The sequence below is a fragment of the Tiliqua scincoides genome, chromosome 3, assembly GCF_035046505.1.
Source record: "Tiliqua scincoides isolate rTilSci1 chromosome 3, rTilSci1.hap2, whole genome shotgun sequence".
Lineage (NCBI taxonomy): Eukaryota > Metazoa > Chordata > Lepidosauria > Squamata > Scincidae > Tiliqua > Tiliqua scincoides.
The window spans coordinates 189,733,951-189,759,580 of NC_089823.1; the positions used below are offsets into that span (position 1 = coordinate 189,733,951).

General features: G+C 41.8%; 1 protein-coding gene across 9 annotated transcripts in view; it reads left to right on the forward strand.

Moving 5' to 3' along the window:
- BTRC (beta-transducin repeat containing E3 ubiquitin protein ligase) overlaps positions 1-25,630 on the forward strand; it is a 173,166-nt gene that overhangs the window by 75,951 nt on the left and 71,585 nt on the right. For 8 of the 9 annotated variants that reach the window (XR_010794079.1, XM_066619682.1, XM_066619684.1 and 5 more), the window contains one exon: positions 9,971-10,048. Coding sequence is in view for 7 of the 9 variants with exons in the window: in XM_066619682.1 (XP_066475779.1) it covers positions 9,971-10,048 (78 nt within the window). In the remaining 2 variants the exon portion in view is untranslated. Of the gene's footprint in view, positions 1-9,970; positions 10,049-22,168; positions 22,259-25,630 lie in introns of all 9 variants that reach the window. The other variant, XM_066619690.1, reaches the window with a different exon arrangement.

Below are 25,630 nucleotides of genomic sequence, written 5' to 3' on the forward strand. Positions count from 1 at the left end.
TCTGGCCTCTGGGATAATGACAAGTGTTTTGCCTGCATAAACAATATATTTTTTTCCCCTTTGAGGTCCCCACACACCTAGTTTCCCTCAAGCTCATCATCTCTGTCAGGTTAATCAATAGGCACCGTATGGCAGAGGGTCAGTAATCAGTGTCATCGTGCCTTTAAATCGTGTTGAAAATTTGCTTAAAGCCTGGGCCAATTAACATCGAGATGATGAATGGATGGGTAGATGGGAAGAGCCTTGTGCTCGGGGGCTTTGTGCAAAGGAGATGCTCAGCTGTTGAGCAGCCGACACCAGCGAATAAAATCAGCCATTCATGTGAGCTCAGTCCACCCACTCTTAATGATAATGTCAATCTAGCAAAATATATACACATTGGAGTTGTCATGAGTTCATAAATCAAAGGAGTTTGTCAAAGGCATTCAGATTAACGAGGCAGCAGCAATAACAAGTCAAATTTGCATAGAGAATTGCCCGAATCTCAGTAAATTATGATCCTGTTTTTCATTTGATTATTTGCTAATGTCTCAAGAGGGAGAATGATTATATTAGCATGCAAAATCTACTCCAGAAGTAGGAATCGGAGGTACAGCCGACCAGCACATGATGACAATTAATCAGTTTCTGCATACTAGCATGAACGCACAAGGCCCAGAAATGAACTCCTTTTATTATTATTTCTCCTTGCTACCGATCCAAATGGTTCAGCTTGACAGCGACTTTATATTGCTTTAACAGTGTTCTGAATTGTGCCTGCAGGCAAGACATAGTTATGCAGCTATAACCAACCTATCCATCTGCCAACCAGATTGGAATTCTCCTATCCAAAGCTTCCATTAACCCCCACTGACAGCTCCAAACAGGATTAAGGATTTGAAAGCATAAAAAGTGCTCTCTGTATATATGTGGTTTCTCTCTTGTGAGTGCGTGTTTGCTTGCTTTCTCTCTCTCTCTCTCTCTCTCTCTCTCTCTCTCTCTCTCTCTCTCTCTCACACACACACACACACACACACACACACACACACACACACACACACACACACACACACATTGGAAAAAGTGTTGCATCTGTATGGCTTTAAATTAGCATTGGTAAGCATAATCCCTTTCTCTTCCTACCCCAGAATAAAAAAATAAGCTCCTCCCCATTGGCATGGTTGTGATTCCTGCTGTGAGACAAGAAGCACTCTTAAATGTGGCTCTCATCAGTTGATAGTTCTTTGGAATGCTTTCATCTATCCGTTACATCTGATACTAGCATTTGTTTAGAAATTCTGAATATTATAATTCAGATGCTTTAGATATAACATTGGGATGTTTAGGGTGGATTTCATAAGGCATCCATCGAAGCAAACTTTATAGTGGGTGTTTGGGACTGCTCCACACCTTGCAAATGCATTTTGTTAATTATCGGTGTGAAGTCTTTTCTTCAAGGAGATTTGTCAAGAGTCTCTTATGTACAGTTACTTTCTAAGAACAGAAGTCTGTCTGAAAGGCGCACTTCCGTGTCCACTTGGAGAAACAGAAGCTATCTTTACTTCACTGCTGGTGCTCAGACCTGTCTGTTGAGTTGAGAATGAAGATACCAAACCCCATTCACATATTTAGCTTTCCCATAATTTTCTGGTGGTATCATATCTTAATTCCTGTGTTGTGTAAGGCATTTCAGCAGAAGTGTGCTTGAAAGGGAATCGAGGTTAAAATAATTGAAATTTTGTGTCATGAGAGAGTCTAGGGAATTTTTCATGCTTTTGCCAGACTTTCCATATGGTTCCTTGTTGCAGATATTTTTATCCAGGGTATCCGGTCCACCCATAACATTCCATTGCCTTCTTGTCAAGTATTTGGTAAATCTGGAATGACTTTGAGCACTGCCTACTCGCAGGTGGTTGAGCTCAAGCTATTGAATTTCCACTGAGCAGTGCTTATCCAGTACTAGGTGTGGAGAAAGATCACAGGAGCACATATTATGAAATACATGGTGTCAGAAAAGGCTTTATGATTCATAGTGCTCTGTGATCCAAGAATGTAAACACACTTGGCATACAATATCTGCATGTGAGAGAGATCCCATATATTATAGTATGACCCCCACTTGCTTTACCTTGTTCTGCTGTCTTAATTTCCCTGTGCAGCTACTGATTCTGAAGACATTTGATTCATGTTTTTTTCTTTGCTCTTGGACAGGGGTGTCCAAAGTTTTGGGCAGGCAAACCACATCATCTCTCTTACACTGTGTCGGGGGCCAGGGAAAAAAAGAATTAATTTGCATTTAAAATTTAAGACCATAAGAACAGCCCCACTGGATCAGGCCATAGGCCCATCTAGTCCAGCTTCCTATAATGTTACCAAAAAGGGCTGTTTTGTTTAGGGGAATTAGTATATTAGCCTTTTGGAAACTTTTAGGATCGCAGGCTGGATAGCAAGACAGCATAAAGCAAAGAAATCCCTTGTTGTATGTGGAAGGGTGCCCTGTATTCTGAGGTTTGACCTGCATGAGTTACAAAATCACAACTTGGAAGGGAAAAGGAGATTTTCACGTAACAGTATCTCACAGCGGCCAACCAAATGCCCCAGGGAGCACACCAGATAACAAGAGACCTGCATCCTGGTGCCCTCCCTTGCATCTGGCATTCTGACATAGCCCATTTCTAAAATCAGGAGGTTGCACAGACACTTCATGGCTTGTAACCCATAATGGATTTTTTCTCCAGAAACTTGTCCAATCCCCTTTTAAAGGCATCCAGGCCACATGCCGTCACCACATCCTGCAGAAAGGAGTTCCACAGACCAACCACATGCTGAGTAAAGAAATATTTTCTTTTGTCTGTCCTAACCCTCCCAACACTCAATTTTAGTGGCTGTCCCCTGGTTCTGGTGTTATGTGAGAGTGTGAAGAGCATCTCTCTATCCACTCTGTCCATCCCCTGCATAATGTTGTATGTCTCAATCATGTCCCCCCTCAGGCGTCTCTTTTCTAGGCTGAAGAGGTCCAAACGCCATAGCCTTTCCTCATAAGGAAGGTGCCCCAGCCCAGTAATCATCTTAGTCGCTCTCTTTTGCACCTTTTCCATTTCCACTATGTCTTTTTTGAGATGCGACAACCAGAACTGGACACAATACTCCAGGTGTGGCCTTACCATCGATTTGTACAACGGCATTATAATATTAGCCATTTTGTTCTCATTACCTGCTAATTAGATAAGAGGCACTTTTTTAAGTGGGTGCTCCTCTTTTATTTAGCAGGGGGAGAGTAACTGGCCCACCACACCCCAGCAGTGTCTGTTCGAGTGGCTGTCTGCTGGTGTGGCATCTTTTTAGATTGTGAGCCCTTTTGGGACAGGGAGCCATTAGTTATTTGATTTTTCTCTGTAAACCGCTTTGTGAATTTTTAGTTGAAAAGCGGTATATAAATACAATCAATCAATCAATCAATTAATTAATACCTTTTCTAATGATCCCAAGCATAGAATTGGCCTTCTTCACTGCCGCCGCACATTGGGTCGACACTTTCATCGATCTGTCCACCACCACCCCAAGATCTCTCTCCTGATCTGTCACAGACAGCTCAGAACCCATCAGCCTATATGTGAAGTTTTGATTTTTTGCCTCAATGTGCATGACTTTACATTTACATAAATGAATACATTAAAGATGAACTTATATGAATGAATGAAGGTGTTGCAATAGCTCAAGGCCTATAAAAGGCCTTGCACAAAGCAAGGTTGGCCTTTCCTTTGCTGCCGCTACTGCATCACAGATGTGAAACAGCAAGCAGTGGAGGGAGCCCACAGCTCACGTGAGAGGTCAAACAGTCACCCTCATGCTGAGAGCAGTTGCGTCGGGCCAGTGCGGGCTCCAATGAATCTCCAGAGGGCCATAGGCTCATTGGAGACTGGGGGCTCCCTGAGGGCCCCATTGAGAGTCCTCGAGGGCCGCAAGTGGCCCCAGGGCAGGGGTTTGGGCACCCCTGCTCTTGGATGTCATATTCATCACTTGTGAATTTTGCTATAAAGCATTATTGATCACTAAAGGACACTAGGAATTCTTTTGCACTTATGAATGCATTACCACCTTGCTGAAAAAGCACCCAGCCCAAGGAAAGATGCAGGAACTCAGTGAGCAACCTGGCCCAGAGTGATAGCTACAGATGGGTCTATATCAGTTGTACTTCTAAGATACATGGCAGGACTGAATGATGCTCATCATTGAAAATAATTTTTTGTCCCTTAGTTTTGCCCACAGCACAGATAATTTAGGAATGTTCTAAAGCTTGTTGCCCACCTCAAAAAAGATTTCCAGTTTCTAAGCAATCAGTTCCATCTTTGCTGCTTCTTAAGGAGCATAATGTTTTCCAGTCTTACAGCCTTTGCCAAGCATAACTTAACTTGCTGACAAAAGTGCATGAGCAGCGCTCCTCTTTAATAGTCTGCTGTGTTGGTGCAGTAGAATGGGGCGGCGGCAAGCTGTGAGCCACCATATGCACTTGGCAGTCATTGTCTGGTCTTTGTTCAGCCAACCTCTTAGTCTTGCCACCTATAAAGATAATGAATAAAACAAAGGTTTCAAATTAGCTGTTTACTTTCAAGGAAGAAATTGGTAAACTTGAAGCATGTTGGGACAGGCAACAAAAAAGACTGTTGAATTCCATGACTTTGGGTAATGTGTTTAACCTGGAAGGAAAGCTTAGGAACAAAGGAAAGGATAGTCTCCCAAATACATGTATATAATTTTTAAGGCATTGCTATTTGAATATGCAGTTACCAGCCTAAATGTAGATTATTTCCTTTTACATCTGTTCTGTACCTCTTGTTTTTCTGAATCCTTCCTTTAATGCCCCCCATTTTAACATGTTTATGGCATAATATGCCCTTTGTTGCATTATAGTCTGCATCCTATTTCAGATCCTCCTTTTAAATATACACTTTTAAAAGTCGAATTACCTAGACTAGTGGTGCTCAAAGTAGTGGGTCACGACTCACTGTTGGAACTAAAAACAGACCATTTCCCCTTTAGGCAAGTGACCCAGTAAGGAGTGCCCCAGTGGCACCACAGCAACCCAAAGGCTTGCCAGCCTACCTGAGGGGGTCTGCAAGCCTGGGAAAGGGTCCAGGAGACTCACAGCCCCCTCTGCGGGATCTCCCCCAAGCTTTGGTTTGCTCTGATCTGAAGGTCAGAGCTACTAGCAGTAAACTGGAAGTAAACCAGAAGTCACTCTGGCCTTCAGATTGGAGCAAAACAAAACTTGGGGGGAAACCCGCCAAGGGGGCTGCGGGCCTCCTTGACCCTCTCCCAGGCTTGCAGACACCTTCAGGTAACCTTGCAGGCCTCTGGTTGCCCATGGTGCCGTGATTGCTGCAGTGCCACTGGGGCACATCCCCCTCCAAGTCCCCTCCTCCGCAACCACTTACAAGTAGTTCTCAGACTCCCAGTGGCTTTGAGAACCACTGACCTAGACAATAGAAGGTCAAGTGTTGTCTACTCTTTCTATTTGTATTTCCTTCAAAAAATCTCTTTCCTTCTCTCCATTTGGTGTAGTCTGAAAACCTTTTTGGGTTTTCTTGTATGCTTTATATTCTCCAATTGTGAAGCACTTAGCATTGATGCTTTAACAAATAAAGTGCTAAATGGTTGTGTCATTATTCCATAATGCAGGGGTGTCAAACTCATTTCATGTAATGGGTCAAATAGCACCTACTGAGGGCTGGAAGTGATGACATTTGGCAGGAAGTGATGTCATTAAGCAGATGCTGACCAGAAATAAGCACTTAGTTCTCACACAGAAACTCGTTAGCTGGCAAATGACAGAAAAGAAAATGTACAAATCTTGATCATAATTTCAAATATAGGAAAAGCCAGCTATTGCACGAGCCCCCCTTTCAGCAGTGCTGCTTTTGCCAAAGCTTCACTATACAGCTCAGCAGCAGAGAGGTGGTCTGTGAAGGCCACCTGATTGCCGGCCCTCATGATAATTGGGCTCTCCCAGACCATCAGCATCTTCTCCATCTCTCACCTTCTTAGTCTGCTCCTTCTCCCATTGCATTCCTTGCCTTCTGAGGCCTCCTTCTGTCTTTCTCTCCCAGATCCTCAGTAGAAGTGGCGCTGCTGAAAGGGCTGTGCTGGGAGAGACCAAATATCATATGGGCTTGCCCACAGGTCTTGTTTGACATCCCTGCATGCTTTGGAATTGTGGTCAGCTCAGTATTTAGACTGCAATTTGGAAGTCTTAATTTGTATCTTTCCCCTGAGAACTTTTCTTCTTTTCCTAGTGGTTGCTATTTTGCCTTCCAGGTACATTTCTGCTCCACGCCCTTGTCGGAAGCTATTTGAACAAATTATAGATAGCTGCTTTGGCACATTAGGAAAAAAAATCCAAAAGTCAAAGTAGGGAAATGTCTTTATTCGGACCTACAAAAGTATCTCAAAGTAGTGAGCAAAGCATACTTACCCACTACGTTGTGAAATTTTAGCTGGTCCTAATAGAGGTAATTACCATGGTTGATGGAAGGGAGATTTTTGAGGGAGAGGTAGTTCTGGGCATTATTGTTGTTAATTTAAAATAGTGGCATATCTGTGAGAAGTCATAATTCAATATTAGAGGACAGGCTTTCTACACAGAAGGGCCTGGGTTCAATTTCTGACATCTCTAGTTCCTGAGCAGCAAGGTTAGGAAAGTCATTTTGCCTGAGAGCTTGGAGAGCTGCTGCCATCCAGAGTAGCAAAACTGGGCTATACAATCTTAACCCAATAAATGGCTTCCTGTATTCGTTACCATGGTAGCAGCTGATCGACACTTGTAGGGTATAATGAGCATATGAATAGCTTAACTCAGTGTTTCTCAAACTGTGGGTCGGGACCCACTAGGTGGGTCGCAAGCCAATTTCAGGTGGGTCCCCATTCATTTCAGTATTTTATTTTTAATGTATTAGACTTGATGCTACCATGGTATGTGATTGCACTGGGAAAATATTACTGACCTGTACTTTTAACAACTAACAACTACTATGTATATTCTTTTAACAATGATAGTCAATGGAACTTACTCCTGGGTAAGTGTGGTTAGGATTGCAACCTCATTCTCATTCTAAAAAGTGGTTCCCAGTGCTAAATGTGTGAGAACCACTGGCTTCATTGTTTGTAAAAGTTCACATTTCTTTCAGACTGTGACTCTTTCTTTTCATTATATCAGAAATAGATATATTATGTCCAGTATTGTGTCCAGTTCTGGTCGCCGCATCTCAAAAAAGACATAGTGGAAATGGAAAAGGTGCAAGAGAGCAACTAAGATGATTACTGGGCTGGGGCACCTTCCTTATGAGGAAGGGCTACAGCGTTTGGGCCTCTTCAGCCTAGAAAAGAGGCGCCTGAGTGGGGACATGATTGAGACATACAAAATTATGCAGGGGATGGACAGAGTGGATAGAGAGATGCTCTTTACACTCTCACATAACACCAGAACCAGGGGACAGCCACTAAAATTGAGTGTTGGGAGAGTTAGGACAAAAGAAAATATTTCTTTACTCCGCATGTGTTTGGTCTGTGGAACTCCTTTCTGCAGGATGTGGTGACGGCATGTGGCCTGGATACCTTTAAAAGGGGATTGGACAAGTTTCTGGAGGAAAAATCCATTACGGGTTACAAACCATGATGTGCATGTGCAACCTCCTGATTTTAGAAATGGGCTATGTCAGAATGCCAGATGCAAGGGAGGGCATCAGAATGAGGTCTCTTGTTATCTGGTGTGCTCCCTGGGGCATTTGGTGGGCTGCTGTGAGATACAGGAAGCTGGACCAGATGGGCCTATGGCCTGATCCAGTGGGGCTGTTCTTATGTTCTTATATAGAGTCCTCTGCATTTTCCTGTTATATAGATATTTCCACTGTAACACCAGCAGTATGTTACCAATATTTTTGATATACCGTATACCCAGACAGCAATTACATTAATGTTAGTAGTGGTATAACAACTGATGCAGTGACTCAGTGGGTTAAACTGTTGAGTTGACCGCAAGGTTGGCAGTTCGAATTTGCACAGTGGGGTGAGCTCCCATTGCTTGTCCCAGCTCCTGCCAACCTAGCAGTTCGAAAGCATGTAAAAATGCAAGTAGATAAATAGGTACCACCTCAGTGGGAAGGTAACAACGTTCTGTGGGTTTAGGCATTTAGTCATGCCAGCCACATGACCGTGGAAACTGTCTTCGGACAACGCCGGCTCTTTGACTTAGAAATGGAGATGAGCACTGCCCCTAGAGTCGGAAACAACTAGGCTTAATACCAGGGGGAACCTTTGCCTTTACCTATACCCAGACAGCAATTACATTAATGTTAGTAGTGGTATAACAACTATAATACATAGTTGGTGAAGCTGCTTACTGTGCAGCATGAGTAACTGTTGTAGCATTGCAGCTAAGAGACAGAATCCTAACATGCACCGGCACAGCCAGGCTGCATGCCCTCCGCTGCATCCAGCACTGTTTGGGAGATGGCTGGAGGTCTCCTTGGGGTGAGGGAATATTTTTCCCCTTACCCCGAGTAATGCTGTAGCCTGGCCTATGAGGCTACTTGGATCTGAGCCAGCTATTTAGCAAGTCTGAGTATCCCCATGTAGGGTGTTTGGGATTTAGGATACAGTGGATGCCTTCACCACTGATCCCACCCCCTCCAAGACCCAATCAACCCCCCCGTTCTGCCCTCCTCACTGAGAAACACCCTCCCCACCTCTGAACCACCCTCCTGCCACCCTCTCCCAGCCCCTGTGTCACTTGGTGCTTCATTTACCTCCACTATCAGCTGGGGGCTTGGATGCAGAGTGAGCAGGGCAGCACAGATCTCCCCTCCAGTGCTGCTTACTCTCCGGGAGTCACGACATGCCATACAGCACATTTGCAACAGCCTCTGCTAATGCAGGAGCTACTACACTGGCAGATAGTCTAGTTAGGAATGTACTCTGAGCTGCATCTCTGGACTTCCCTGATGCAAATCTTTGCTCTGCTATTAACTCATTAGGTAGCCTTGGGCAAGCCACTCCCTTTCCACCTGGATTGCTCATCTGCAATGTGGGAACCACAATAACTTACTCACTTTGCAGGGTTGTTGTAAAGACTCGACAGTGTCCTTACAACACAAAGATAATTTGTATGAAGCACTTTGCATGCTCAGAAAGCACTGTATAAATATTATGTATGACTGTTATGATTACTGTTGAAAAGAACAAGTCCAAAGTCCCATTGTACGTGTGTGGACCTAATCAAATGAATCTTTGAATCCTGGCCCATATATGTGCCCCTTGTCTAAACAAATTTGTCTAACAAAGTTACTCTTGACCTACCCAAGTTTCACAGTAAAATGTCATAGTAATTGAAGCGATCAAATATGCATTAGTATAGTATCTCCTGCTAATGAACAAGGAATTTTAATGTTTGGATTAGTTATAGGTTCTTCCCTATTGGATGGTTGCTTTGTTATAATATTAGTCTAAAATGCATTATCCCCAATTCCATTGGGTGACAGTAATTACTGTAGTGTATTAAAACCTGGTATTGTTATGGCATCCCAGGGCATCCCAGTTGAGCTATGTAACAGAGCCAAATTTCAGTGTACTAGATTGAATTCTGGAAATACTGTATTCTGCAGTATTTTGAAAGCCTGCTTAATTATATGGGTGAAAATCATCATGGATTATGTCTGGGAACCATTTACACTGGCTTACTTTCAACAAAATATGAAATATTTTGTTGGAAGATCTGTTACAGGAATGCATGTACAATACACCCATTCAAATTTATCTTCCAAAATTTTAAAATAAATTTAAATTAATAAATTTAAAATAAATATTAAATTAATAAATTTCCCAACCACCACTATTTTTTTTAAAAAGGGCACTGCTGGAGACATCAACTTTTTCTTGGAAATTTTTATTGGCGGAAACCAAGGACTTAACGCTTTTGTCTTTTCCTGCTTCTTTATAGAATTCATCTGAAAGAGAAGATTGTAACAATGATGAGCCCCCCAGGAAGATCATTCCAGAGAAGAATGCACTCAGGCAGGTATGCAGTTGATCCAGATCTGTGAAACCACCAGTCCCTTTACTTAAAAGATCTAACTCTGTCCTAATCTAGTAAATGGACAGGTATGAATCATATGTGGCACTTCAACTCATTTCTTGTACCAAAAATTTATACAAGAACTTGTACTTTTGCTAAAAGAGTATGTAAGCTGTGAAATTACTCAGCACCCTTCTGAAGGTACCTTGAGGCACATTCATAAATTTCAAGAGTAGCATGAGAACTGAGAGTAGCATGAGAACCAGGATCTGTCCTGGGACCGGTGCTTTTCAACCTCTTCATAAATGACCTGGAGACAGGGGTGAGCAGTGAGGTGGCAAAGTTTGCAGACAACACCAAATTTTTCCGAGTGGTGAAGACCAGACATGATTGTGAGGAGCTCCAGAAGGATCTCTCCAAACTGGCGGAATGGGTAGCAAAATGGCAGATGCGTTTCAATGTAAGTAAGTGTAAAGTCATGCACGTTGGGGCAAAAAATCAAAACTTCACATATAGGCTAATGGGTTCTGAGCTGCCTGTGACAGATCAGGAGAGAGATCTTGGGGTGGTGGTGGACAGGTCGATGAAAGTGTCGACCCAATGTGCGGCGGCAGTAAACGCCAATTCTATGCTTGGCATCATTAGAAAATGTATTGAGAACAAAACGGCTAATATTATAATGCCGTTGTACAAATCAATGGTAAGGCCACACCTAGAGTATTGTGTGCAGTTCTGGTCGCCACATCTCAAAAAGGACATAGTGGAAATAGAAAAGGTGCAAAAGAGAGCGACTAAAATGATTACTGGGCTGGGGCACCTTCCTTATGAGGAAGGGCTACGGCGTTTGGGCCTCTTCAGCCTAGAAAAGAGACGCCTGAGTGGGGACATGATTGAGACATACAAAATTATGCAGGGGATGGACAAAGTGGATAGAGAGATGCTCTTTACACTCTCACAACACCAGAACCCGGGGACATCCACTAAAATTGAGTGTTGGGAGGGTTAGGACAGACAAAAGAAAATGTTTCTTTACTCAGCCTGTGGTTGGTCTGTGGAGACGGCATGTGGCCTGGATGCCTTTAAAAGGGGATTGGACAAGTTTCTGGAGGAAAAATCCATTATGGTTACAAACCATGATGTGTATGTGCAGCCTCCTGATTTTAGAAATGGGCTATGTCAGAATGCCAGATGCAAGAGAGGGCACCAGGATGCAGGTCTCTTGTTATCTGGTGTGCTCCCTGGGGCATTTGGTGGGCTACTGTGAGATACAGGAAGCTGGACTAGATGGGCCTATGGCCTGATCCAGTGGGGCTGTTCTTATGTTCTTATGGATTCCTGTGCATCCTATACTACTGCAGTAATAATTGTAAAGAGGAGTCTTGTGAATCATGTGATCAATGTGGTTCTTTTCCATTATAATGTTACTTTGCTTCTGGGTTCTTCATCGTATTCTAACTGGACAAAGAAGCACTTTTTCGAGGTGCTCCTTTAGTATTTAGCAGAGGAGGAGTAACTGTCTCTATTTACTCCAGCATAGTGTCTTTTGTTGTGGTTGGTTCCTGGTACAGGTGTCTCCCTGTATCCACGGATTCTGAATCTGTGGTTTCACTTATCCATAGTTCTTCCAAGCTGCCTGCAGTCTCTTCCAGGTCACTCAGAGGCTCCTCCCTTCCCCAGTGTCGCACCAGAATGCATCATTTATTTTGTTTAATTTATACAGGTATTTACATACCGCCTTTCTTTGGTCATCAGATTTCTCCTCAGACTTTAATCCAAGGCAGTTTACATAGGCAGGCTGTTCTAAACCCCCGTAGGGATTTTTACAATCGAATAGTTCTAGTCTTTCATAGAACTCCTTGTTCCAGCTGGATTCCTTCCCGGTCTGGCCTCTCTCTGGCCCTTCGCCTCCCATGCTCCACTTGACTGCAACTTCTCTCTGCCACCGAGAGTCAGCTCATCAGTATATCAGCGTGTCGTCAGTTCTCGGGTACTTCTGGTTGTCTTGAACTGGCAGCCTCAGATCTTCAGGCATACAAGGTGGCAGCTCAACCAACTGAGCCAGACCTCCTGCCCATGACCAGGAAGAGACCAGGACCAGGAAGAGAATGCATCGTGATGCATTTTGGGGCAACATTGGGGGAATGCAGGAATATCGGAGCTACCAGGAAGAGGACTGCCTGCAGCCCTAAAAATGTTTTGCTGCACTGTACAGTACAGTACAGTAAAAACAGCTATTTTTATTGTTCTTCTTCACTTTCCTTATCTTTTTAAAGGGTATCCTCAGTATCCGTGGGGAGGGGTCATCCCCAGTATCCTTAGGTTGGAGTCAGAAATGGAACCGCCATGGGCATTGGGCCACACCTGTATATTCAGATCTGTGTGTGGATATGGATATAGATATAGCTAGAAATAGGTAGATCTTAGTGCTTGGTTCTTCTGCATACTACCATAACAAAAGTGAATAGAACAAGTGTTCAGGGTTTTTCCTGATCATATATTGGAAGGAGAATAAAGCTAATTAATTTTTCAGTTAATATGGAATGAGCTCCTAATCTCATAGCTAATTTCTAAAAATGTGGTGTATTTACACCCCACATGGATTGATCTGACATGTTTTACATTTAGGCTGTATCTATGACTGTCCACTCTGTCCATGACTGTTTTAACATGAGCATATAGTATCATAAAACAACATCGTTGATAAAGTTAGCAGCAGCTGAGAACTTCTGGGATAATGTTGCATGAAAAGGGTGTGTGTATGTTGTTTGGCTGGCTATTGGAAAGGCCAAGTTGATTTGAATTGGCCAGCACACTTGAGACAATTGAAGAGGTGTTAACAGACAGAAATCAATATATACCTATTTTGAGAAAAATAGCCATAATTTCTGTTAGAATATATGCTCTCCTTTGCTCAGGAGGTAAGAAGTTTGTTGTGAACACAAAATCAAAAGAGTAGAAAGAACAGAGTTGGCCTTTACATTATTTTTGTGTAACAGTCTCAACATTAAACACCTACTTTGAGAGTAATTTGCAAACAGACTTTGTAAACTGCCCATAGAATTCTCATTGATCCTTCAATTCAGTTTCTTTTGGCCTGTTGACAATTTCTCTGGTTTCTGTGAATGCTGAAATTATCCTTTTTGCCAAGCACAAAGACATTTCCCGTCATCATTTTTATCTTGTGATGACCCAAAAAACTCTGGTGGTACTATGCAGTTGAGCAGCCCTTCATAGCTGGTCACACTACAGTCAACCCAACATTGCTGTGTCAAAAAAGAAAATGTACATTTTGTAGCTCACAAAGAACAGCATCAGTGTTTTGTTCTGCTGCAAGTACGTTGACCATGGTCTTGATGCAAATATCGCCTGCCTGATCAGTGTACACATGGCAGGTACACAGCACTGCTCAGTATGCATTACAAAATAAACACTTCTTCTGACATGGAAACACATTTTCCAGCATGGAGATGTAACATATGGTGGCCTTGTATTTTGACCACTTTCTGTTTTTCTCGCATGGAAGAAGTCAGTAGAGAGAAGCAGAACTTAATTTAAAGCTATGTGAGGTTAGAGAAGCAAATGTAAGTAGGCCCTATTAGCAGCTGTTCTGTGAAGAATGATTTAGGATCAACTTTGAAGCTGGGGGGGATGTGTGAATGCACATGAAGTCTTGGAAAACCCTGAGAAAGGGACAAAGTTTTTGGCAACAATATTTAAGCTAACAAACGAATTTCCTCACTGCTAAGTTATAAATTAATTTTAATAGGCTGATCCAGATGGTCCATTTGGAAAATGGATAGCTTGATCGGTTGAAAATTAAACTAAATTTATCTCTCTCATACTTCAAACTGAAGCTAGTGTGAAAAGAGTGCCCATTAAGTCCAGCAAATACAGATGGACTGGCAGGTCACACATGGGACTAATCTGATTCATTTTAAAAATAAATGTGTGAATTATTGAATCAGGCTCCTGGTTTGAGACCTGTTTTGTGCATGTGTGCAGCCTTTTTCAAAGTGATTCTCAGATGCTTCAGTGCCTTTTTAACCTGTGTGTTCCCATTTTAAATTCAACATCCTTGCCAAAAACTGTAATTAGTTTTCAGTATCCATCATTTAGCATTGGACCCGAATGGTAGATTGATTAACTTGGGCATTTGTTATTTTAAGGACTTTGTCTCCATTTCTGAAGAATTGGGGCTTAGTAGCAGAGAGAGAGAGAGAGAGAGAGAGAGAGAGAGAGAACGAACAAGCTGGCCTTTAGAAAGCGATGGGGGGAGCTCCCCAGAGACCTTTGAGCCCTTTGGCTTTGGGGTGTGTTAAACAGAGTCATGAATGAAGATTTGTAAATTTATTGCACTGCCATCTGGGTTTCCCCTTTCTTTCTGCAGGAACCATATTATTGTTGGCTTGTATCTGTCCATTGTGGTGGTCACTCCCCAGGAGCTTGCCCTCCTACTCCAAAGGAAAGTGATGAACAGCAAGGGTCGGCAGGCATAGGTCACAGGGCAGCTGTCCAGGGCTGCCCTGAACTTGATTACCCTACTGTCTTTTTGAAAGGATTGGCACAATGCAGGTTGTTTAAAGAAAGTGTCTCTTCTTTGCTCAAATGGGGTAATAATGAAGTGCCTTTTTGCTGTCAAGATTTGTTCTATGAGATGAGGGACGGGCTCTGTGAAGAGGAAATTCTTTCTAAAGGTGCCGTGTGGGGAAGTGCTGACGACAGCGGGATTGCAGTGACGTGTACTGCACTTTTGTTTTGATCGTCTCTCTCTGCAAAGCTCTCCAGATGGAATGAATGCAAGGCAGCCATCACTGTCTCCCCCACCACAAAGGTGCTTCTTTTTTTCCTTCCTCTTCCCTGCGCCCCCCATCCTGTCCAGCATTTCAAGAACTCTTCTTTCAGTGGTTCAACATGGAGTTCTGTTGTTGTAATGATGGGAGGTTTTGGAGGACATATAAGATCGCCGACATTTCATAGGGGTTGTAGAGTCTCAACCATAGGATGCATGTATATGCATGGAGGCCATAACAAGGAAGAGTCAAAATTAAGAACCTTGGCTATTCTGTGCTAGGCTTTTAAAAATAAATATGTCTCTTCAGCTGCTGCTTATACTTTAGAGAATGAAATACTACAAGACTCTACAAGGAGATGCAGTTTCTTCTCCATTACCTCATAGTTATTGTAAAGTGGAGTACATTTGTTTGAGAGAAGTGTCAGCCTCAAATCTAATTTTTATCAGTATTTCTTAGGGAGAGGTGACCCAATGTGGAAACGGGTATCTTACAGCACAATCCTATGAATGTTGCTCAAAAGTAATTGCCACTGAATGTGATGGGACTTCCTTAAAGGAAACTGCACAGTATTGCAGTCTAAAATTGCAGTGTTCAAAATCTGTATGTTTCTTTCCTTCCAGTTAGATCCTTTGGAGTTTCTATCCTTCTGTATAAAGGGGTCATTCTAATACTGGTTGTGCAGAAATCCAAGACTGCTCACCAGAACAGTTGTCTTGCAGCATAAAACCCATTGGTGTATTTTTCCCCCCTCTCTGCTTTGATGCTAATCGGCTCTGTCAGATGTGTTGCATTTCTGCATTCCTTTGTAACAGAGTAAATTGCAAGCATTGTCTATTCTCCTGACCTTTTTGTTTCCAAGTCCACTTACAGCTCGGTGAACGTGGGTAGTGATAAATAAAGCTCTGAACAGGACTCTCAACTCTTTGAAAACAGCATGTTGCCATTGCCATAGTTATATTTCTTAACTGTTTACGTATATGCTGAATTCTTGTCTCTTGTGTGGCTGGAACCCTGGGGTCTCAGAGCCATGAGAGAGGCCAAGAAGCTAACAAAGTAGCTGTCCCCTTGTTAGCTTATTCCTTTCTTTAAAAACAAAAAACAAAAAAAAACCCACAAGATGAAACCCATCTGGCTTAGGGCATTACATTTTCCTCCCCCATGCACCTCTATAGATGAAGAGTATCACCTGCAGTGAGGGTTTACATTGATTAGGGCGGGTGCAGTAATTCAACACTGGCCATCCACTTCAGTGATACTTTTCAGTCTTTAAAGGTGCTGACCCATTGAGTTAAACTGTCAAGGGGAGGATAAAAAAGGAGCTCCGTCCCGGGAGGTAACAGCTGCCAGGTTTTCAACACCTTGTGTGTGCTGCTGGAGAAATGTCGCCAATTGTCAGTGGGAAGAAAAATGACTGACTTGGCTTCCGTCTTCCCTTTTAATGACTAGCCTTATAAAATGAAGGATTTAAACCTCCAAAGATTGGCAAACATAAGGCAAGCTGTCATTGGGAGGAGGAGAATCCAGGGGATTTTAAGTAGGTGCTACAGATAACACTCTAGGGGAAAGGATACACTGGCCCGGTTGGCTGGGATGACCTCTGAATAATGAACTACTGGAGTAAAAGTTTTCTGTAGCCAAGGCAGAACAACAGTAGTTTATCTGCTTCAAAGAAATGGGGGGGGGGGGAAGAGGCAGATTCGTAAGCCAGTGAACTGAGAAAAAACATACTGTATTTCTGCTCTTTGGAGGACAATTTGTTTTCAAGCAGCTACCAGATGGCTAAATACCATGACATTTCTCTTTTGTTTTGGGGTGGGTTTTTTCCGGGTTGTTTCAGTTTTTGTTTTACAAGCAATTCAATTCTCCTTGCTTTTGTCAATGTTGCTTCACTGAATAACTTGGGGGGGGGGGAGGCAGAAAATGGTGGTATTCTTTCTTCTTGTTTTGATGGATAAGGAAAGGAGAACAAAATCTTAAGATAATGAAGTCTCAGAAACTAGCTGATCACCCCCCCCCCCACCTTGTTTGTTTTTAGGTTAGTCATTTTAATTGTACTGAATAATTAGAAGGTACATACAGCCAAGGGAGCATTGTTATGGAAATTGCTCAGGAAAACCCATTCCCTGTCTACCATTGCCATGTGTTGAGACAATTCTTCCCCCTAGTGGCAAACATAGGGACTCTGGCTCTGCAGTAGGCAAGGTGTAATTGCAATATGACAAACTGAGCTTTGGGGATGTTTCTGGAAATGTTCTCGGTTTTGGCTTGGCTAGTCTACATTTTGTCTCACTGACTTCCTGCAGAGATCTTTCTCCCTCCTCACAAGTTTTCTGAGCTATGGAGATGAGGAATGTGGCCTTAAATATAGAAATAATAATCACAGTGGATTCTGGGTAATGCTTTGCAGCTTGACTTAATTCTCATCTTCCTTTTCTTAATTACCTGTTTATAAAAATGCTTTTAAATTTGCAGGCATTATTTAATACTTGCAGAAGAAGCACCTCGCTGAAAATAAATAAATAAATTGCCATCTTTTCTTTCTTTTTTTAATAGTCTGTGTGAAAGACCTTAAGGATAATTAATGGAGGTCTCTCAAGACCCCGTAAGTGAGATGAAAGCGATCTTTCTGAATCTGCTGGAGTGATTTGTTTATATAACTTCCAACTTCCACTGAATTCTTCAGAGTCTAATAACTATTTTCTTACCATTTGACAATTGGTGCTTTGCTACAAAAGCCCATGTTTGAGCAATGGGAAAAAGAGTCTAATAATCTCATCTCTGGAAATTACTTGGAGGAAGATTATGGTGGTACTGAATGTTTTTCTTTTGGCATTTTTATTATGATATGATCTGACTCTGATAAATCATGTAATTATTGACTAGTGGGGAGGAATCTTATTGAACACTTTGGTTGCTGCACCTATTAAAAACTGGTGATATATCCAGATACGGGGATCCTCTGGATGAATTGCCAAATAAATGACTTCAAGTAAAAAGTCAATTCCACTGATTTAGATGGGAAGCTGTAATACATTTAGAGGGTGATATTCTCTGATCATTAGACCAACTTCACAGTGGCACTGGGAGGATTTAACCTGGGGACCATTTCATGCATTATATAGCGACAAAACAGCCTGGCCTTGGCCATCATACACATATGCAGTTGGAAGCTTGCAGTCAAACCTGACCTTCTGAGTATAGCTGGGATGTGTGTCTTCAAATGACTATTTGTCACATTCACACTTTACATTTTTTAGGTATACACTTGAAAAAAGCTTAGATGTACGTCTAAAAACGTAATATGTGAAGAAGCCTTTAAGATACTTGGTGGGTCAGATATAAGTAGGGCTGTAAGTTGGAAATACAATGTATTATTATGGAACTTAGCTGCTGGTGTGAAATCTGGTTACTAGGAGAAGAAAGAAATAATTTCTGTTAGGTTTTAAAGCAAAGGAAAAACAAGCTTCTGGTCCTTATGACTACAGTGAGAAGGTTGGAAGCATGTTAACAGTGTTTGTACAAGCATTGTTTATTAATCTTTTATGTATTTTAGACCCCCCCCCCTTTTTTTGGCTGCCTCAGTCCATGTAAAAAAAACCTGAAATTTTTTTTGGTAAAAAATTCTAATGGCATAACTTCAGCATCATATAAACAGTCATACAAGCTGCAAAATTTATGTAACTTTCTGCGGTAGTGCAAATTTTACAATTTTTTTTTCATACTTGTGTGCATAGGAGAAACCTTTGTCCAGAGACTGGTGCAGCTTTGCTCCTCTCAGATCCTTCCATCTCATTCCTGCTTCTGACATAATTTGAAGCAACCATATGTTTGTTGGTATTATTTTCCATTAAGTGTGTGTGTTGCTATAGGCTGCTTAACGCTCATCTCAAACGGCTTTTGCAAGGTTAAAGGAATGCTGCTTGGTAACAAGTTTGTGTCATTTTAAATATATACCTTCCAGTAAATAAGGAGGAGCCTGGCAATCAATCCCTTTTAGTGTGTTATATGTTTCACCTGACAACTAAACCCTCTATTGATTAGCCATTACTTTGTTAGATAATCCTGTGTCATTGAAGCCGCTGTAAAAATTAAACTCTTTAAAATGTTTTACCCTAGCAGCAGTGTGAAAATTGAAAACTTGTTCAGAATTACAGCCAGCTTTCACCAGAAGGGTAGTTTTCAACAAACTGGTTTATGCTTGCATTCTTTCTATGCCGTATAAAACCATATTAAAAGCACTTCAACGCAAAGCTATCAGCCTCTGGCACAGCATCAGGGTGCCATTTCAAACAGTGCTTCCCGTAGCCTAGAAATGGTGATGGGGGAAGACATGCCTGGACAGGTCAGGTTTCTAAGTTTACAGTTAAATCAGAAATTCTTATAGCCAAAACGTGGAGTTTGGAATGCTCCTTGAGGAGGGGAGACTGTCAGAAGTAAGACTGACCTTTGTGAGTTCATCAGAAAAGGAGCTACAAGTGACTGTTGTGTTTCCTCAGCATAGACTATTAAGCTGTTTCACTGAGGGCGACAACCTTCACTCAATAATTAAAAACCTTTTGATCAATTTAAGAGATACCCTACTTAATTGGGCAGCAAATTTAATTAAGAAAAACTTTTAAATATGAGTATTTACAAAAACCATGATTAGCAGGTCACCTTAAGAGAGGTGTTTTCCCCCCCTTTGTCTCACACGGGTGGGATCTCCTCATATGATGCTTCTTGCCATTCATATGGTTATAACCTAAAAACAAGTAATGTATGGCTTCTTTTTTCAGAATTGTTGTTTGTTTGTGTACAGCTTTGTTCAGTAAATTAGTTAATTAATCCTAGTAAGTCTACTTACTAGAGAGTAAATCCCATTGAACTTCTGCATAAACATTCTTAGAATTCTTCTGCTAAGTCATACAATGAATCAGATAGCATGTCTGTATCACTGAATTTTCATATACCATAGTGCAGAAACTGGTTTCATATAAAAACTAGTTTCATGTTTTCTTCCTTGTGAAGGAAGGTTTGAAAATATAGAGGTAGTTCATCTGAATGCTCAGAAATCAGAGAGGTAAATGCCAGTCCTTGCCCATTTTGTATATGCCTGCCAAAGCTCCTATGTTTCTTTGCTTCTACCACTGCATGACAAAATGTACAAGCTTACAAAAATATGTGAAAGAAATACAAAATGGCAACAGAAGAAATAAAGTCTAATGTTTCCAGTCATATAAAAATGCAACCGCTATATCCCCCAAAGAGTAAAGTTATATATAACCCACAGAAGTTCATATCATTCCTTCACCATCCACAATCTGCTGGTTGCAGTCAGTGCAAAACATGCTACCCATTTCATAATTTCTAGATCTTTTGTCTCCTAGTAAGATTGTTATTTTAACCACAATAGATGTAGGAAATTTTATCCAGCGTAGGGGGTAATTTCCAAATGAAGCTCTAAGTTGAAGCAGTTTTACTATCTTAGGTAGAATTGAGTGTACATATGAGTGTAAATCTAAATCTGAGTGTATCTGAAAACCCTACATATAGTGTACATGACCTTGGTTTCTCAAATTATATTCTAGTGCAGTGGTCTCCAAACTGCAGCACACTGTGCTCCAAGATTATCTGCTTTACCATTCTGCACCACAGCCAACACTCATTGCCCTAAACTTCATGCATACTCACGCTGGGCAGCTGCTTCTTCCAGTCACCCCAGAAGGCTCTTCACCCCAACTTCCTGGTGGAAGCGACTGCCCAGTGCAAGTCTGTGTGAAGATTGGGGTGACAAACATTGACTGTGGTGTGGAACGTAAGGCTTTGCCACTGCCTCATCGTACCTGGACAAACAATCTTGGAGTGCCAGATCTGGCTCATGGGCTGAGATTTGGCAGCTCCTGTTCTAGTGTGCCATTGAGAGACAGGAAGACTCAAGTTTTCCCAAGAGCCATTGAACCAAACAACCAGATGGCTTGAGTAGCAGTGCTTCATATTGTCGAAAAGAAACAAGAAAGACTCAGGTCCCTGTGGACCCGCATCACAGTTTCATTTCCTGCATCACAAGAGGAGTAAAACCTTGTAGGAAAAAAAGGATTGTTTCCTTCACCTCTTTTTGCGCTGACACTGAGCATGAAGACACACTCTGACTTGGTTCAGACATCACTTTGAACTGTGGTTTAATCAGAGTTCAATGTGAGCCCTTGGATTTGTGCATCTTTCCCAATCTCTTCGTATGATGAGAGGAAATTTTAACTGTCCAATGCTGGTTTAGGAGAAAAGGATTTGTCATGACATCCAAACACAGCAAAGTCCAGTTTGTTCTAACAGTTTATGAGCAAGCCAGCCTATAATCCCAGTTTCATAAACTGGATTGCTGATAAACAGCGGTTAGTATAAACTGGAATTTGCTAGGTTCTGATGTCACAGCATATCCTTTTATTTTCTCCCTAAATCAGCATTCAAAGTTTAAAACTTAAAACAATTGTGAACACTGTGTGGAACCATGATTAAACCATGGGCCCATATGATGTTTGAAGTGTCAGTTAAAGTAACTTGTGCCTTGTCAGCAAACAGTCTGGGCCTCTCTTAGGAATGCCTCACTTCAACAACCACAGATCTAAAGGGCTTGCAGGTTTGGATCTGAGCAGTTGCTTTAAACAAGGCATTGTTCCAAAAGAATATATCCATCAAGTACATAACACGGATGTGCAGTTTTCATATAAAAGAAGGTGGGTGTTAACTTTGAAATAGTTTTTGGTAGTTGTCATAATTGAAAAGCTTGTGGTACATTTTGGAACAATTTAACTAGGTACTTATTAACCACAGAGTCCAGAGATCTGTGCAAGTTATAAGTATCAATCCACTGAATGCATTTTTAAAAAATCATCTTGCCAGAGTAACTCATCACATTTTCTTAAATGTATTGTCCTTAACTCTTTTATTCTTTCTGTAATACTCCATTCAGTCTTGCTTGTCCCTCTCATGATTCTGTCCTTCAATTCCCTACTTTAGTTCTCATTCTGCCACAGTCTCAAGCAAATAATGGATAGCAGAAGAACAAAAAATGAACTATTTTATAGATGCATTGCGGTTTTTTTGTTTGCCTTTTCTTGGACTTCTTAATTAAGAGCTCAGGAGTACGACTATTTCTTTTCATGCTGTTTTGAAATGTAAAAAATTATTTGAGGGTGTTTTGGGGTTAGTGAGATGTGCATCATATGCAGAACACATCTGTTCAGCTGTACAATGTAGACTGTTTTCTGCAGTTAGCTGCACTAAATGTGGCATACCTTTTGAGAAAAACTAACTTCCTTTATTCAGAATCACTTCCCCCCCCCCCTCTTCACAGACGTACAACAGCTGTGCAAGACTCTGCTTAAACCAAGAAGCAGTGTGCTTAGGGAGCATGGCTATGAAGACTGAAAACTGTGTGGCCAAAGTAAGTAAAGCCTGCAATTATTAGTCTTACACTAACTTGAACAGCAAGTAGTATCTACTACTACTAAGTTTCTCTCCCTCTTCAGTTTCTCTGTTGAAATTATGATGGCACTGTGCTGAAAAGCTTAAAAGGGGGTAGAAAAGTTAAAAAGTCTTATTTTGACTTTTAAATTTTATGACTTCTAGAACAGAATAAATGCCACATAGGTCTGACCTTGCAATGACTTTTTAATACGAGGAGTGCACCAGTTTGCTGTACTTTTCCTGCTGTTGAGATGAGAGAGAGTCTACATATATAATCTTTGTTTTTTAATGCTTCTACCTTTTGAACAATGTGTCCACTCTTACTTTAAATAGAAAGCTAGCACTAGAATGTGCATTCAGACTGTTTGCTCTCAGCCCACTTCCTTTCTTAAGGCAATATTTTAAAACTCTTTTGCTACAATGAAGCATTGAGCATGTGATACTCACTCACCCCCTCTGCTGGCCAGTACCTGGAGTTTATGCAATCGGAGCCCCCCAAGGTGAGGGGGCAGGTCTCATGTTCATTGCAGTGTGGAGATTTTGTCAGCTGGTGGAGAGGGGTGGGAGGGAACAGTGCTGAGGAAGCCTCTGATTTTTAAAAACAAAGCACTTTTCAAGGGATGGTAAATCGGATATGTTCCATTTTATATTGCCTCATCAAAAGAGGCATTCTTGGGAAATGCGCATCCTGTCTTAGCTTTCCCTGCAACTAAATATAACTCCTATAAAACAAGAACCGTGTCTGAGGGATTGTGAATGACTGACTGGAAAACATTCCAACCACGATGCAGTGTGTATAAAAAGGGCATGTTTAGCCTTGCTTAAGCTTCATGTTTCCATTGGAAAGAAGTTTAGGATAGCCGTGCAGGACAGATCAGTGCATGTAGTCATCTGTTAGCAAAACCAACTGGCAACTTTGCAGTTTCTTGGCATTTTCCTCTTCCTACCTCCAATAAAATGGCTGGTATTCTCACTCTTCCATCCTTGGAATTTCTTCCTGAAATTCCAATTTTCCAGAATATTCATTATAAGTCTGCATAGGCACCATATCCAACACTTCTTTCATAGGCTACATTTTGGACCAAAAAATCCACACCTTTATATACTCCTAGCCGAAGGAAATTTTCTCCCTCTTTAGGTTGAACTACCCATTGTATAGAATGTGTTTCCATAAAGTCTGTTAGTGTATAGGATCCAGCATATAATGGTCCATTTGTGTCTGGTGCAAGAGGGTGAGCAAACTAGTCTATACCCTTGATACATAACTTTTGAGTTATGTAAGTTCCAGACAGAATAAAATTCTTCCTAAAGCAAGACCAAAATCTCAGTTTGTATTTTGACATGTGTGCTGACAGTCTCAATAGAAGTCCAGGCTATGTGGAACAACCACTTCTGTAGAATTGTGTCCATCCTTGTAGGCTGTTGCACAGCTTGTGCTTCAGCATGACAGGTGCTTCAGTGACTATAGACTAAACATTACAGTATAAGTAGCATTACAGTTACACCTATAGCTAGGTGGGTTAGTGGCATGCAGAGTAGAAATAGTAGTATGATGGAGTAGACGTGGGTCAGCTTGGCCTAAGTTTCTACAGTTCTCTTATGTTCTGTTGTAAGAATCTAGTGGAGTTAGAATGTGAGGATATGGGATGAGAATTGGACCAATATCTTGAACAGGGCAGGAGCAAGGCCTTGGTTTTTTCTCTAGTGCCCTCAAAAACTTGAATCCATGTTTGAATCCTCTCATGGTAGATGGGAGACTGCAGAACAGCTTCCCAATATGATAAAGACCTACTTAATTATAGTAGAATTTTACAAAGTGTTATATCGGAGCATTATAGAACTGTTGTCTTGAATGTAACTTCTTATATTTTTATACAAAGGTGGGTTCTGTCCTCTTGATTGTCAGTGTGTAGACCTCTTCTTGAGAAACTCCCAAGATTTGCAGTACAGTATTTACCAAGCAACCATGAAATGGCTTGGCAGAGTGCTCTTAGCATTCTGCTCTTCCAGAGACTAGCTTTTGTTGTGTTCAGACTTCATTGTTTTGACCAGAACTCTCACGTGTCTGGCAGGAAAACAGGAGGGAGCAGCATTGACTCAAAGTAGTTTTGTAGCACCTTTAATTAAAGGTGTGCCCTCAAAACAGGTGCCAACAAAAATTAGAACTCCCTTAATTTCCCCTGGGATCGTGATAACTATCAATGAGAAGAAAGCCAGAGACAAAAATTAGGTAATGAATTCTAGTCTCAGATAAAAGTCGTATTCTTTCCAAGCACTGTTCCTCCAGGATGTTTATACTTTGGCACATGTTTTGCATGTTTATAGGTTGGTGGGTTTGGTGAGGTGGCGTTGGGGGTTCTGCTTTTGTAGGCAGTAAATATTTCCCTGGGTGTGGTATATATAGCATTACTGTCAGTGCAATCCTATCTTGTGCTGGAACAGGCAGACCAGGAGGCCTGCGCTGTATCCAGCGCAATATAGGGGCCCAAAGTGGCTCAGCCAGAGGTAAGCCACTGCATCCCCAATGGGTCTCCTTGGACTTGTACCACCTCTGAGGTGGCATAAGTCAGAGGAGAGCAGAATGGCTTGTAGCCACTTCACACCGCTCAGGAACAGGGGCTAGGATCCAGCATATCTGTTGGGTTTCAGCCCTGCTTCCTGCTCCCCACCCACCCATTCCAGGATCGCCTTCCCCCCCGCCCTCGAACGCCTCCCTCCTGCCTCCTCCCCACCCACCCCAGACCCTTGTTTCAACCGAGCTTAGCCGATGCAAGCCTCCCTGCCCAAGTCAGCGCAGAGGCTGAATCCAGCCTCCACAGGCTGGCATGCATCCCTGCCCCAGCCCAGCCGACTCTAGAGGAGGTGTAAACATGCTTTACAGCATGTTTGCAACTCTCCTGGGCTGGCACAAGGGACTTGTGCTAGCCCAAAGCACATTTAGGATTGTGCCCTTTGTCACTTTTCTGCTTTGAAATAGGCGTTTACTTGGAATTGTTCTGTCAAATATTTTTGAATCCCAGATTACCACTTTGCATAGATACCAGTTGGGTAGCAGCTGTGAGTATGCACAAAGATTATGGTAGTTGCTTCACAGGTGACATGCATTCTTCTGTATGAAATTCAGTGAGTGTAACTTGAGACTTAAAAAGCTCTTGTGGCTTCCCTTTGTACAGAAGAAGCTTTTATGGCCATGAACATCACTGTGATGATTACTGAAATGGAAACTTAGAACAGACCCAAGGAAATGTATTTTCATATTTTAAAAAATGCAGTTAATGTTTGACACTCATTGCCACAGGAAGATTCTAATAAGATTTCAAGAAGAACTGAATAACTGGTAAGCTGGAAA